We start from the raw sequence: 15,173 nt of genomic DNA, 5'->3' as shown, positions 1-15,173 counted from the left end.
AAGAGAAAATGAGAGTTGTCAAATCTCCAAATCTGCCCCAAAGGGTGAAAAACGTGCTTTTGTGCTTAAGCCATCAAAAGATACCCCTTCTAGTTCGTCTGGGTCTATATATAGCACAGAAAAATAACAGAATTTTGGCTTAGGCCCAATAGTACACCGCTCGGCGGTAGCTGCGACACTCAGAATACCCCCCAACGGTGGCACTCAGGCGCAAAACAGTGAACTTCATCAGCAGCGCCACCACTTAGCGGTACAAAACCACCGCTCAACGCCAAAGAATTTTTCAACATTGTGTTTTTCTGCACTCTAGTTGACTTTTCTACATTCTATTTGACTTTTCTGCACTGCAACTCCTTGATACTTCAACCCTTCTTTCCAATCATTCAATAAACCTACAAAATCAGGGAAAAACCAAGCATAAAACCAAGAAAACCAACTTTGACTCTCTTATTCTCTAACTTAAGAAAAATGCATGATTTCAAGCTAATTCTAAGGCATAAAGGGTGTGATTTAGTATCAATTTTAAGTATGAAAATAACGGTTTTTGAACCGTTATCAGTAAACTCGTCTATCCAAGTTGGATAGTTTGTAAACCAAGAGTGGTAAAACTCGTTGTAATATTTTAAAGATTAATGGAACCCCTTAAGTGTATTAAGTGAGAACTGGACGTAACTTTGTTTCAGTGAACCAATAAAAAAATAAGTTTGCCTTATTTGTTCCCTTTCTTAAACGCTTTCCTAAACACGGTTTGAAAACTTAAGTGTTTAAAATTTATTGCAGACTGTTTAACCCCTACGAAAGAGCTTAAACACTTATTTGCGAAAAGTTTTTGAAAACTCTATTCAACCCCATTATAAAGTTGTTCCTGTTTTTCACCCCAAGCTAGATGCCTCCATCAACAACATCGCTTCTTCTTTAACTTCTTGTGTGAGGTTGATCGTCTTTTCTTTTCCATTAGATGGATAATTTTTAGCAAAATGACTTACCTTACCGAAACTTAAGCAGTTATTCAAGCAATAGTCCTTTGCATAATGGCTATACTTGCTACACTTGAAGCACTTAACATTTGAGTTGCTCAATTGACCTCCTCTCCATGGACCTTGTCCTTTTTTCTACCAATTTAGTTGACCAAATAGTTCTTTCCCTTGAGTGTTATGGGTCTCTCCCTTCATTTAGAGTAGTTGATTAAGTGGGCCTGCCTTCTTCTTCATTTTCTTCTGCTACTCATGCACCTCAATGGACTCGACAAACCCTTCAACTGTAAGCATTGATAAGTCCTTGGACTACTCAATCACACACACCACATTAAAAAATTTACCCGTCAACAATCTTAAGATCTTCTCCACAACTCCGTTAGTGGTCAAGATCTCTCCATTTCTATTGAGTTGGATCACCATGGTTTCAACCCAAGTTATGTAGTCAAACACTCCTTTTGTCTCCTTCCCTTCATGGTCACCAAATCACCCTTGAGTGTTGAAGTCAAGCTTGCTTCACTCGGTTATCCATTTTATACCCCTTCTCTAATATATCTCTCACTTTCGTTGAAGATTTGACACTTGCAATCTTCTCAAAGTTAGACTCGTCAAAAACTCGTTACAATATGCATAGGGATGCTTTGTCCTTTACGCGTGTTTCTTTCAATGCATTCAACTGAGCATTCAACAAATTTGTGGTGTTTGCATTTAAAACTAATGATCTCTTTTTTTTATGTCTTAATTAATCGAGTTATTACACGATTGTTTAGTGTCGAGAGTCTTCTGGGATACGATACTTGGTCTTACCATTTTATATTGCTTGTGCGATTCGGTACACTTGCTGATCCGTTCCAACAGTCATCATAGTCTTAATTGTAGCCATCCTTTCAATACATTCCACACGTCATTCAAAAAATAACATCTCTATTTTGGAGATTACTAACTCTTACTCCAATCCACACAATCAACCACAAAAAAAAAAAAGATTTTGCTACATAAAGCAAATTTCATCATACCAAATATTAATACCTCTTCATTTATCATTTGTTAAATAAAAACTCACATCAAAGCAATAAAACAAATGTATTTATATATCCAAACAAGTCAACACTCAATGGTAGCATCACAACACTAACACCAACAACTCTAAAGGCCACTACATCAACAAATTCACATAAATTTATTTTTTCTACACTAGGATGCAAAAATTGAATTGTCTAAATGTCTCCACTTTTTTTATAAATAAATTTTCAGTTTATAGTTCATACAATCTCATTTGGAAAAAACCATTGCAATAAAAAGAAATCATTGTATAAACAATTCATCAAAGTTACTTAACCAGTTCAAAATTCTTATATCCAATGAAACCACATAATAATCTACCCGAATTAAAGAAATCCTTAGACCTACAAATATGTCACATTACATAGCAATATAATTCAAATCATAGTACAAGACAATTTTCTACAAAAGTGTTAGCTCCATTTACATTGATTTAGACTCATATAGCTTTCAAGATTCTCCTTCCACAACCTACTCATATCAGGGACTCTATCTACATTAAAAAGTATTAGGTTAATGATTTGAACCTATAATTAGGATCACACACACAGAGAACCAAATTAAGAGGACAAAGCTACATACAACTCGTTATGTCCATATGCAAGAACAAAACAGATAGGACTGTAGAAAAGGGTCAAAAGAGAACTTACTCTAATTACGATTCTGATAAGATGAATTTGTAGGGTCCCTACCGTGAACTCAAAGGTGATCTATGATTCGAAGAACAAATGAAAGATGGGTGAAAATGCTTAGAGAGAAAGCATAAAAGATTGAGAGAAAAAGTTTTTTAAAGAGATAATAAGGTTTTATAAATAAAATCAATAAATGAGAAAATCTATTTATTTATTTTGCCTTTTAGTTATAAAATATTTGAGTATCCTTTTATATACGTTATATATCTTGATTTCCCCTGTCTATATCTTCATATGTTATTATAAGAATAATAATATTTTTAATATTATTATTATCATTATTAATTTATTATATCTATCATAAAATTAATTTTCTTAAAATGTATTTTTTTAAGTATTTTGACTAGTTATAATGCTAAGAAAATAAGAAATATACAAAGATAAAAGAGACAAGACTTAAGAATAAAAAAACTTTTCAAAATTAAATATTATTTTTGGTTTCACTATGTTGCACTTTGACAATAATCTCATATTGTTTAGAAGTCGAGATCAAATAGAGCTTAAATAATTTTTCATCTTTTTATTCTCTTAAACATCTTTTAAGGACAAAATCATAATTAACACATGCTACAAAGCATTCTATAGTCTAATATAAGGGCTGATTGACCTGATAATATCATTCGACGAACTTGAGATCAGAACATACTACAATGATTATTTTAATTTTCATTATTTTGAATTTTTTAATATGGTTAACTTTAAAAAAGAAAAAAAGAGAGAGTATATAATCCATTGCATTAATAAATTTATTGTAATTGATGACATGGATGACAAAAACTATATGATGTAAGTATTGAATGTTTCATGTTATTATAATAACATCTTCGTCCCGAATGTAATGAAAGAAATTATATTAACTATTTTTTTTTTTAAATAAACTAAACTAAGATAATTCAAAGTGATGAAATGAAAATAATAAAACTATTTAACCTTTTTTTTTTTTTCTCAAGAAACATCTTCATAAGATTTGAAATGTCACCTAATAATTTCTTCCTTATTGTATATCTCAATATATATTATTTGCTGCATCTATAAAAAAGTATCATCTCCCTGCCATGCATAACAAGGATAGGAGACAATGTAACAGACATCAATTGTTTAAAATGAGACATGCAAGAGCGAAGATTTATCTCAAATAAGTATTTTGTGAGTTATTATGATTTTTATTCGTCATATTTCTTTTCCTAATTTGTAGCATTTTACTTTCAATTATTTATTCATTTTTATATATAATCTATTCATTCTTCTCAAATATATATATATATATATATATATATATATATATATATATATATATATATATATATATATATTAATTTAATGAAATTTAACATTTAGTTTTTCATCCTTCTAAAACTATTCTTCAACATTTAGCTATATATTTGATATTTTAAACTATTTATCTATTTTTACATTTACCTAGTCCGACAAAGAAAATGATATTAACATATGAAAATGTACTTTGAATGAAGTTTATGCTATTAGAGTAATCTTCAAGATTCCACCTAGGGCCCATAATTGAAGAGAAGAAAGATAGAATTAATAAAAAATTGTTTCCCATTTTTTTCCATATGAAAGTTGTGGGTGGATTTATTAAAAAATCCTAACTCCTTTTGGGCCAGGCCCAGTCCACATTTGTTAAAACAAAGAAGAGAAAGTAGAATCAATGAATCATATTATTTTGATAGTGTTATTTACCTTTAGAGGGACTAAGTGGAACCGACGTGCTAATTTTATAAAGAGATAGTTCTTTCAATAATTTATAAAGGGATAGCACCAAATCATTATCTTTTAAATAATCAATATTAGGAACTGTTTTCCACAAAATCATTATATATGTTTTATTTACGAGCAAATGTTAATCAATTTCTGCTTTTTCCTAAAAAAATCATGCAAAATGATATTTTGACACCAATTTTTTTTACACCATTTTGACACTGCACATGTGTCAAAATATGGTTGGACGATTTCAAATTAAAAAAAAATAATTGGTTTTTTTCTTCCAAATATGTCCTTGTTTCAACTTTTTTAATTTGAAATCGTCCAATCACATTTTGACACGTGTACAATGTCAAAATAATGTCAAAAATTGGTGTCAAAATATCATTTTCCATACCTAATACATACCTAATACAAAATCTGTAAATATATAAGATGAAAAGTCAAATTTATTTGTTAAAAACTAAATATAAAATTAGTAAGTTTTACAGAGGCTAAAAATATATATTTATTTTATATAACTTTTTTCTAAAAATAAACAAACTAACCCATTAAATATAATGTTTTTTTTGGCATGAAGTGTAAAGATGTTTGGTCCATTATTAAGGTTGGTGGACGTTGAGAGACAGAGTGAGCTGCAGTTGGAAATATCTTTTTGGGAAAATTTTTTAGGTTAGATTACGTTCTTTGCATTATAAGTATTTAATATATTTAATAATACTTATAATGAGTGATTCCTGAGATATGGGGAGTTGTTCTAAATTTAAAATAGGGGTTTATTTAATAATTAACTTATAAAATAATTACTTAGAGATAAAATTTACTTATTAAACATTCATTTATTTAAAAAGATTATATAAACATAAAAAAACATAAAAGATGCTTATGGTTAAATATGTTTTTAGTCCCTATACATTGGGACGATTTTGGTTTTAGTCTATCTTAATTTAATTCTTTATCTTTAGAAAACTCTGGTTTTAGTCATTTTTACCAAATTTTTTAAATTTTATTTGTTGTTTCAAACACGTTTCATTATAGCATTTGGATTATTTACACTGTTTGACACATTTTTTATTCAATGTTAACTGGGAAACACGTTTGAAACAACAAATAAAGTTAAAAAAATTTGGTAAAAAAGACTAAAACCAGAGTTTTATAAAGTTAAAGGACTAAATTGTACCTTAGTTTGAAAGAGGGACTAAAACCAAAATCGCCCCAAAGTATAGGAACTAAAAACATATTTAACCCCTTATTTTATTAAAAGACTACTTTTTTTAATAAATAGAAAAAAAATGCTAAAAACAATGAGTATGATCTTTTATTATTTTGAACACATTCCCATGTCACAAAAATGTTGAAGTTCATCCACTTAGTGAGAATGACAGGAAGATCTCCTTCCTTAACACCTAAGAGTTGGGAATATCAAAATTTTTCCATACAAGAAAGATTAATCAATTATGTATAAATTACGTAATAATGAAATTAACTATTATAGTGTTCACATACATCTACCACATCAGGTTTTTTTTTTTTTTTTTTTTTTCGTTTAACCTAATTTCATGCAAGAATGAATATAGAAACATATGGTTGAGTTATGAGACCTGAATAGTAGCTAAACTTAGCAACATTTAGCCTTAATAGCTTACCTAAACGAGTATCTATTTCTATTTGTATTCTTTCCTCAGTAATTTGTCACGTAGTTACCTACTAAGGCAACCAATTCGCAAATCTACTTGGTTCATTCTTTTCACTTTTCAATTTGGACTGTCATACCTAAAAAAAGTAACAATCTATACTACATTGTATCAATAATTATTTTAAAACATATATTGTACATATTACCTATAATTTACTCTATAAGATTTAAAACAAAACTAATTGCTTAACTATTAATTAACTCTTATGGACTAAAGTATCAATTAGTCAGCTATAATTTTTACTATTCCTATATTTTAAATTTTAATTTTAAAATTTAATTTAGCATTTAAAATTTGAACATCTAATTTAAACATTTTAATAACATAGATAAAATATCAAGGATGTAAAATAAGATAATCTAGTGAGACATTTGTTAAGATAAAATCGTTTAAACAAACATTATTTTGAAGTTTAACAAAGTGTCTAAATGTATTAACGTATAACAACGCAAACCATCTAGGATAAGCGCAGAGTATATTAAACTCAATACTTATAAAATATCGTAATTGTTGAAAGTTATTCAAAGAGACTATGCCTAAACTCTAAGTACATGTATAATGCATAAATGTTTAAGATTCTCTAATGCTTTAATGAATATATATGTTGGTACTCTTTTTGTTTGTTGTGTTGTGTTCTCTTTTTTTGTGCAGATGCAGATCATTTCAGTACAAAGCATTTATTGAAAATCCTGCATCAAAATTAGAATAACATTAAGAGATAAGAAGATATTTTAGGAATGTTTCCTTCATGTTTTCTGTCTTTCTCTTTCGTGCACGTAACATCGTTGCCTTTACAAGACGCTACATAGCTTTTGACTGTGTACTAAAAGGCTACATCCTTACGAGAAGGTCAAAACTCTGAGTAACATATTTGTTTCGAAGAAATCTATATAAAGAGGATTGCATTAAGAGAAGAACCAAAATTATCTTTGCAAGCATTCACATTATTATTTTCTCTTTAAGCTTACGTCGTCTAAGACTTTTTCTTTGAAAAAGAAAAGTTTTCTTTACAATTTTTTAGAACTAATTTGTATTTATTTCATATCTTCTCTACAAGAGTTATATTATTTTCCTATATTTCAAAAATCATTTTGTTGTTTTCAGATTCAGAAGTGAATTCAAATATTTGTAAGTTTAACTCCATGGAGTTAAACGTTCTAGTTAATTGGACTACGAGTGGTTAGACTTGTGTTATAAGATTTCAATATTCATGAAACCTCTTATGAGTGTTTAAGAGAGAACTGAATGTAACTTAGTTTGGAACGAACCGATATAAAAATAAGTTTATCTTATTGTTTTTCTTTTAAAAGTTTTCCTAAATCTTGAAAATACTTAAGTATTTAAAACTTATTCTAGACCTTCTAATCCCTACATAAAAGCTTAAACCTTTATTTGTAAATTTTTTTAAAAACTCTATTCAAACAACACCGTTTATGGAGTTTTTCCTCTGTTACAACATTTATATATTTTTCGTGATTGAGATTCGTAAAAAACGATTGCATTATAATTTTAAAAACAAATATAAAATGATGATTTAACCACTATCTTTAATGAAGAAGACTAAACTAAAATTCAATAAAAAAGAATTACGTGCAAAATCACTTATAAAGATGGAAGAATAAGGCCATTTATGCCATGAGTAAGGTGGTTTTTTTTCTGCCACTGCCAAAAAAGAAGTAAAAAAAAAAAAAAACGAAATCACAGGAAATAAAGAGTTATACATAAAATTTAATCAAATTTTACGTTAGACTCCTTACGAGTCCTACATAAATTTAAAATTTATGTCAAACTAAGAGTACCTTAACATAAATTTTTGATATTTATGTCAGATAACCTAAAAGTAAACATAGTTATTTCAATTTCAAAATCGCATATTTTCTTACATTACATTTTGCATGGACGTTAAATATATGATATAATTTATCCTTTTTCCACTAGTATATTACGTAATACAATTTATTTAGTCGATATGGAATAGAAAGAAGTTCAAATAAAGTAAGGGAAATGTACATTTTAAGATTCAATATAAATTTATTATTGGCATAACTTGCATTTGCAAATTTTGTAGTTTTTCATTGATGCACAACACCTTTGGACTCAAAATCACTAAACTACAAAAGCATTTGGATAATAATGTACTTTGTTAAAATTCATAACGCTTTAGGATAATTGACAAGTATAATGATGTTTATGGTTCATTGTTTCTTCATAAACAATATTTTTTATACATTATTACACACTTTCAAAATTTGAACACAACTTTTTCTAATTTTATAGCATTAGACATTTTTGAAATTGACCATTTAAAATGGTGTTTGACTATTTCTTCATAATTGTTTGTGAACAGATTTGTGACGTGACGAGAACAACTATTATAAGTTACAATTATTTTTAAATGTTTGTGTATAGAAATCAATAAAACAAATATAGCTAAAAAAATTATGGCAACAAATTACTATACAAAATATGAAGACTATTAATTCATGTCATTTTAGATTATGATTCATGCCTCGTTAAAAATAGTATTTCATCGTTAAAAAGGTAGTTCAAGACAGCAAAACTATGAAGACAAAATGATGTAAATTTAATATTTATTGTCATTTCTACTAATAAAAATTATTATTTCAAGAGTTGTACTGTATAGACCGTTCGATCAATGTATTTTCAAAGGTAAGTATTGTACAGACCGTTTGGTCAATGTATTATCAAAAGTGATCGGTCGTTCAATCTTCTATAACTTATGAATCAACGTAAATTGATCGGATATGAACTGAACAATCACACTTCATATTAAAGACTAAATCTAGCATGATTAACTAAATAAAATATACTTATGAGGTATTGGGCCGTAATTGAATATCCTAACGAAAAGTCCATTCCGAAGTCTATAAATATAGATGTAAGATAAGGAGATAGATGATTACGTTTATTTGACATTTGAGACTTAACTGCAATAATTAATCAATATAACTAAAAACTGACTTAAGCGTCATAGTGTCCACCCTACTCGAATTCAGATCTTAGAAAAGAAAATTTGGTGAAACATTGTGTGAAAAAGGACAATCTAGGCCAAGAGAAGTGACAGAAAGTGTGAATGTGTAGTTCTTGACTAATTAATATTAAAAAACTAATTAAAATGTTTACTAGAAAACTTGTCCTTATATGTGAACCAAACAACAACAATTATAAGACTAATTATTTCTTTAAAATTAAAAAATTGGAAAAAAGCCAAAAAATGAAAAGAAAAATAGACGAGGAGCATTGATTTTGGAAAAAGAAGTCAATAAATATTATTAATCAATCACTTGTTGAAAGGAAAGGAGATAGTGAAAGTAAAAGGAAAGAGAGAGTTTGACGGTGGAATACCTAAATAAGAACACGCGCACTTAAACGAGTATTAAAATCAGTAGTGGAAACCAGATAGGTTTCCGGGTCAAACTTTACGTTCTAACTATCATTAGTCATCAAACTTTTTTTCTAAAGCTTTAATGTGTTAGATTCCAAATTACCCATTTTCTACAAATGATAAAGTTACTGTTAACACTTTAAAGTATTGGTAGAATAACAAGTATGAAAGTATAAAAGGCCCAAAATTTTCTCTAGAAAACTCTAAATTTCAATTAAAAGCTACCCACTGAGACCCTAATAAACGAACACAAGTAATTAACATTTGTTTTATTAAAATCATTAGTGGAAACCAGATAGAAATGGAATCAACGCGTCAATGCTGTGTCCGTTTTAAATATAACTATGTAACTCTGATCTGTATGCACTTCAAATCCAATTTCGATTCAATCAGAAACAGTTTGGACAACATGTGGAGAGAGACATCATCGTTGGTGTTACTGCTACTTCTAGTGCATAAAAGCCATGCTCGTTGTCTTCCTTCTTCATGTGGCAACATCACCAACATCACTTATCCATTTCGATTAAAAGGCGACCCAGAGAAGTGCGGTGAGGAAAGTTATGAGCTTGGTTGTGAAAATAATGTTACGGTGTTGTATCTGAACTCTGCACAATTCCATGTTCAGGCTATCAACTACAACAACTACACCGTGAGAGTGGTTGACCCTGCACTTCAACACCACAACTGCTCCTCCCTTCCTCTCCGTTCTCTCTCTCGCTCCAATTTCTCTGATACTTACACTTACTCCACGGATCTATACCAAGTCGGTTTAAGAGAGTATCGTAAATGGAAATCTCTGAGTTTCGAGCATATAGTGTTTTTGAATTGTAACCATTCAGTGAGAGAGAATGAGAATTATGTGAAGACTGGAGAGTGCGTGAAGTGGGACTCAAAGGGCTATGCATATGCAGTTGGTGGAGACCTAAAAGCTGAGGACTTAGAAGTTGGGTGTGACGTAAAGCTTGTTGCTCCAACATCTTTGAGAACTTTGAATAACCATTCCTACAATTCCATGCACAGAGGATTGGCCTATGGATTTGAGATTTCATGGCTGAAACTCGCCTGTCACAAAAAATGTCCACTCTCACAAAGCAGTTGCTATTTCGACTATTCTAGGGAGAAGTTTAAATGCTTGTTTGGTGAGTTATCCTAAACCAAATGTCAGACATATATTTATTTATCTTTATTTTAAGTTCATGATTATTGATGAAACTTTGTTCTATTTATTCAAATAAATTTTAGGTTTATATTTTACCTGTACTTGTAGAACTCGAGCTTCTGTAAAAAACATTATTCATCAAAGCTTTATGAAAGTATGCAAATAGAATTCTAGGTAGAATAGTAGTCGTGATCAATAGTATTCTGAAATTTATATTTCTTTCATTTTTGGGTGATATATAGGTATACTGGACGAGCTGATACTCGAGGCATCAAGTAAGAATATCTTATCATCTTAATTTACCTATGTTTTTAACTAGGTTTAAATATGTTTTTCGTCCCTTAATTTTTAGTGAAAATTGGAATTAATCCCTCTTTAAAATTTTGGTCTAATTTAGTTCTCCAACTTTAGAAATGTATACATTTTGTCCTTTTTAACCAAATTTTGTTAACTTTAATTGATGTTTCAAACACATTTCTCAGTTAACATTGAAACAAATATGTGTCAAACAATGTAAACAACCCAAATGCTATCATGAAACGTACTTGAAACATTAATTAAAGTTAACAAAATTTTGTTAAAAGGACTAAATTCATACATTTCTAAAGTTGGGGAACTAAATTACACCAAAGTTTTGAAGAGAGACTAATTCCAATTTTCACTGAAAGTTAAGGACCAAAAACATATTTAACCCTTTTAACTATATTAATAATAATTATTATTATTATTCATGGGATCTCCAATCATAGAGATTGAGTTACTATTAGTTGTGTTGAAAATAGTTAAAATTATGTATGAGATTAATCTCTCTTGTGCTAAATATATATATATATATATATATATATGGTCCTTTATTTATAATAGAAGAAATATGAGTTAAGTCCAAAATATAAATAAGAAGTAATAACAAACTAAGTAAACATAAAAGATAAATATAAAATAAAGATAATATATCTAACATTCTCCTTCAAGTTAGTGTATACAAATCGTATGTACCAAACTTGTTACTAATATAATCTATAAAAACTCAGTGAAAATATTTGCTTCTTCACTCAGTGACACCAAATTGCTAATGATTTGCTAGACGACATAGAAGACGAAATACCAATCCAGAAGACTCCCCGTGAGTACCAAATCTAGGACGTTGCTCCATGTAAATCTCTTCTTGCAAATCGTCCTTAAGGAATGCCACCAGTGGATAAAGAGATAATTGTTGGACAACCATACAGCTATAAATAAACTAACAAAAACCATATTTTCCATGGAAAAAAAAAACATATATGGACGGGTCAAATGCAATGGTGACAAATATCAAAAAATTCAAGATTCTCCAATCAAGGCAAAAGAGCAACCTCGATGCTCTGAATATTGTTTGAGAGGAGACGAGACGTGCAACAACGTACGATGAACCTAAAAGAGGAAAACAAGCGACATCAATACTCTCAATTGCTACTAGAGATGCCACCATGCACAACGGAAAAGGGAGCAAATCCATATCTTCAAAAGGCGCTGAGAGTGCGCAAGAGTTCCAATGAAGGCATCGTTAATGGCATGTTGGTCGTCTGGCCAAGATGATCAAAACCATGAGATCGTCAGTCGAAACTAAAACTCCAATAGTGACAGCGGTAGACAATGGCACCGTCGCCGACGCGACGAGTGTAGTGATAAAGACAACAAGAATTTTTCTTCCTCAAAAGAACCTTAGGCTCTAGATACCATGTTGAAGATAGTGAAAATTATGTGTGGGATTAATCTCCCTTGTGTTGAATATACACATTGGGTCCTCTATTTATAATAGAAGAATTATGGGTTAAACCCAAAATACAAATAAGAAATAATAACAAACTTTAAGATAAAAGGTAAATATAAAATAAAGATAATATATCTAACAAGTTGTTTGTGTGTAAGTGGCTTAAGTCTCATTCTCCTCGATGGTTATAACATCATATTTCTTTCCAAGGGTTTAGTAAGAGGATATGTTAGATTCCGTTTTGACTTCACATAATCAAGGTAAATAATTCCACTCTTTCCATTGTAATTTTTGATTTTGGCTATAACTATTGCAGATTGACAATCACATTGTATTGACACCGATGGTGTTGGTTTCATTTTTAGTGGAATGTATGCTAATTTTTTTTTTCAACCACTCAGCATCACTACCAACCATCTTAAGAATAAAAAAACTCATATTCCATGGTTGATCTTGCAATAATTATTTATTTAGTTAATCTCCATGTAATCACACCTTCCCTAAGTGTGAATACATACACTAGTGGATTTTATTTCATATGAATCATAGATCTAGTTAGCATCATTGTACCATTCTAGTACAACGAAAAATCCACTATATTCAATGGCATAATCTGTTGAACTTCTTACGTATCTCATGAAGTTTGCAAGTGCATCACAGTGTTCCTAATTTGGACATTGAGTGTTCTTACTTAACCTACCTACTACATAGGCAATACCAGGTCTAGAGAAGCTTATCAAATGTAGTAAGCTTCCAATTATCTAGGCATATTGAGGTTAAGATATAATTCTCCTATATTTTTCATTAATTTAGAGTTAGCATCATAAGGGATACTAATAGGTTTGAAGTCATAATATCCAAACTTCTTAAGAAGTTTTTCAATGTATTGTTCTTGGGATAGTAATATATTATCTCCATTCCTTATGATTATAACACCTAAAATTACATTGGTTTTACCCATGTCTTTCATTTCAAAGTTCAATCCTAGAAAAAATTTAGTTCTATCAACAATCTCATTTCATGTACAAAAAATTAACATGTCATCCACATATAAGCATATGACACAATGACCATTTTCAGATTTATAGTACACACATTTATCAACATCATTAGGTGAAAAACCATCACGTAGCAATACATTATTAAGTTTTTTATGTCATTAGTTTGGTGCTCATTTCAACCCATATAAAGATTTTAAGAGTTTGCATACTTTATTCTCTTAACCAAGTACAACACACTCTTCAGGTGGAGTTATATAAATTTCCTCCTCCAAATCACCATTCAAAAAGACAATTTTAACATCCATTAATCACTAGCTTATGGATAGCTGCCAAGGCTAACAACACTCAAATAGGGGAAATCCTAGTCATAAGGGCAAAGGTATCAAAATAATCTGTTAGGATTTTAAGTAAAGTCTTGTGCTACTAATCTTGCCTTATACTTCTCTATCGATCTATTATGGTGATACTTTTTCATAAAGATCCACTTACAACCTATGAGTTTTGCTCCATTAGGAAAATCTACTAAGGTCCAAGCACTATTTTTCTGAATTGATTCAATTTCATTCTTAATGGCCTTATCCCATTGTTTTGTGTAAGGAGAACTAATAGCCTATACATAGCTAGATGGATCATTATTAATTATATAAGTATAAAAAGCATTACCAAAAGAAGTTTCCTTCCTCTGTCTTTTACTTCTTAAATCCTCATACAAGGCATCATCATTAGTATTATTATTATTATCAATAGGTTTAGACGTCTCACTGACCTTTATGGAAAATATAAGTTCAGAAAACTTAGTATTTTTCGTCTCCACCATATAATTACTCTCAAGCATATGTAAATCTATAAACAACACTATGTTCAACATAGCCTAAGAACATGCAATAAGAGGTTTTAGAGCCTTTTTTTCTTTTCTTAGGATTGGGTAACATCACCTTAGCTAGGCACTCCCACACTCTTAGATATTTAAGTTTAGGTTGATAACCTTTCCACAACTTATAAAGAGTTTTACCAATTTTCTTATGAGTATTATGTTTTGTAAAAAACACGGAGAAAGTAGGTTTTCTCCCCAAAGGTTATTAGCTGAACTAGAACTAATAAGTATGACATTCATCATTTTCTTAAAAGTTCTATTCTTCTCTTGGCTACTCCATTAGAATAAAGTGAATATGGTGGGGTTACTTCATGGATAATATCTTCTTTAACACAAAATTCATTAAACAATACAAATTCACCACCTTTATCTGATCTAATCCTCTAAATTTTCTTATTTAGTTTATTTTCTACTTCTTCTTTATTGGTTAGAAACACATCAAAGGCTTTATCTTTATATTTGATTAAGTACACTTTAGTGTACATAGAATAATAATCTATAAAGGTTACAAAATTTTTACAACCTCTAGACAGGGTTTGTTTTAAATCAACTAGATCTGTATCAATTAACCGTAACAACTCAGTTTGACGATCTATGAAATAACACCTTTTCTTTGTTATTTTAGATACTAATCATATGTCACATTTACTAATTCGTTTATCATGCATATTAAATAATCTTAGTCGCTGTAATTTTATAATATATGAGGAATTTACATGTCCTAATCTAGCATGCCACATGTCATATGAATAAACGATATAAGCATAAGAGCAAAATTCATTAATATTTTAAGAAAATTTGAGTACAAAGAGACATTGGTCATAATATCCCTTCCCCCA

General features: G+C 29.7%; 1 protein-coding gene across 1 annotated transcript; it reads left to right on the top strand.

Annotated features, from left to right (window-relative positions):
• Positions 1 to 9,935: 9,935 nt before the first annotated feature.
• Positions 9,936 to 11,072, top strand: LOC106763700 (LEAF RUST 10 DISEASE-RESISTANCE LOCUS RECEPTOR-LIKE PROTEIN KINASE-like 2.1). Its single transcript, XM_014647866.2, has 2 exons — positions 9,936 to 10,689; positions 10,952 to 11,072. Exons 1-2 carry the CDS (start codon positions 9,960 to 9,962, stop codon positions 11,005 to 11,007), a joined length of 786 nt encoding a protein of 261 aa, XP_014503352.2. The 5' UTR covers positions 9,936 to 9,959; the 3' UTR covers positions 11,008 to 11,072.
• The last annotated feature ends 4,101 nt before the right edge of the window (positions 11,073 to 15,173 follow it).

The sequence above is a fragment of the Vigna radiata genome, chromosome 6, assembly GCF_000741045.1.
Source record: "Vigna radiata var. radiata cultivar VC1973A chromosome 6, Vradiata_ver6, whole genome shotgun sequence".
NCBI classification, from domain to species: domain Eukaryota; kingdom Viridiplantae; phylum Streptophyta; class Magnoliopsida; order Fabales; family Fabaceae; genus Vigna; species Vigna radiata.
This window is presented reverse-complemented; position numbering and strand designations above follow the sequence as displayed.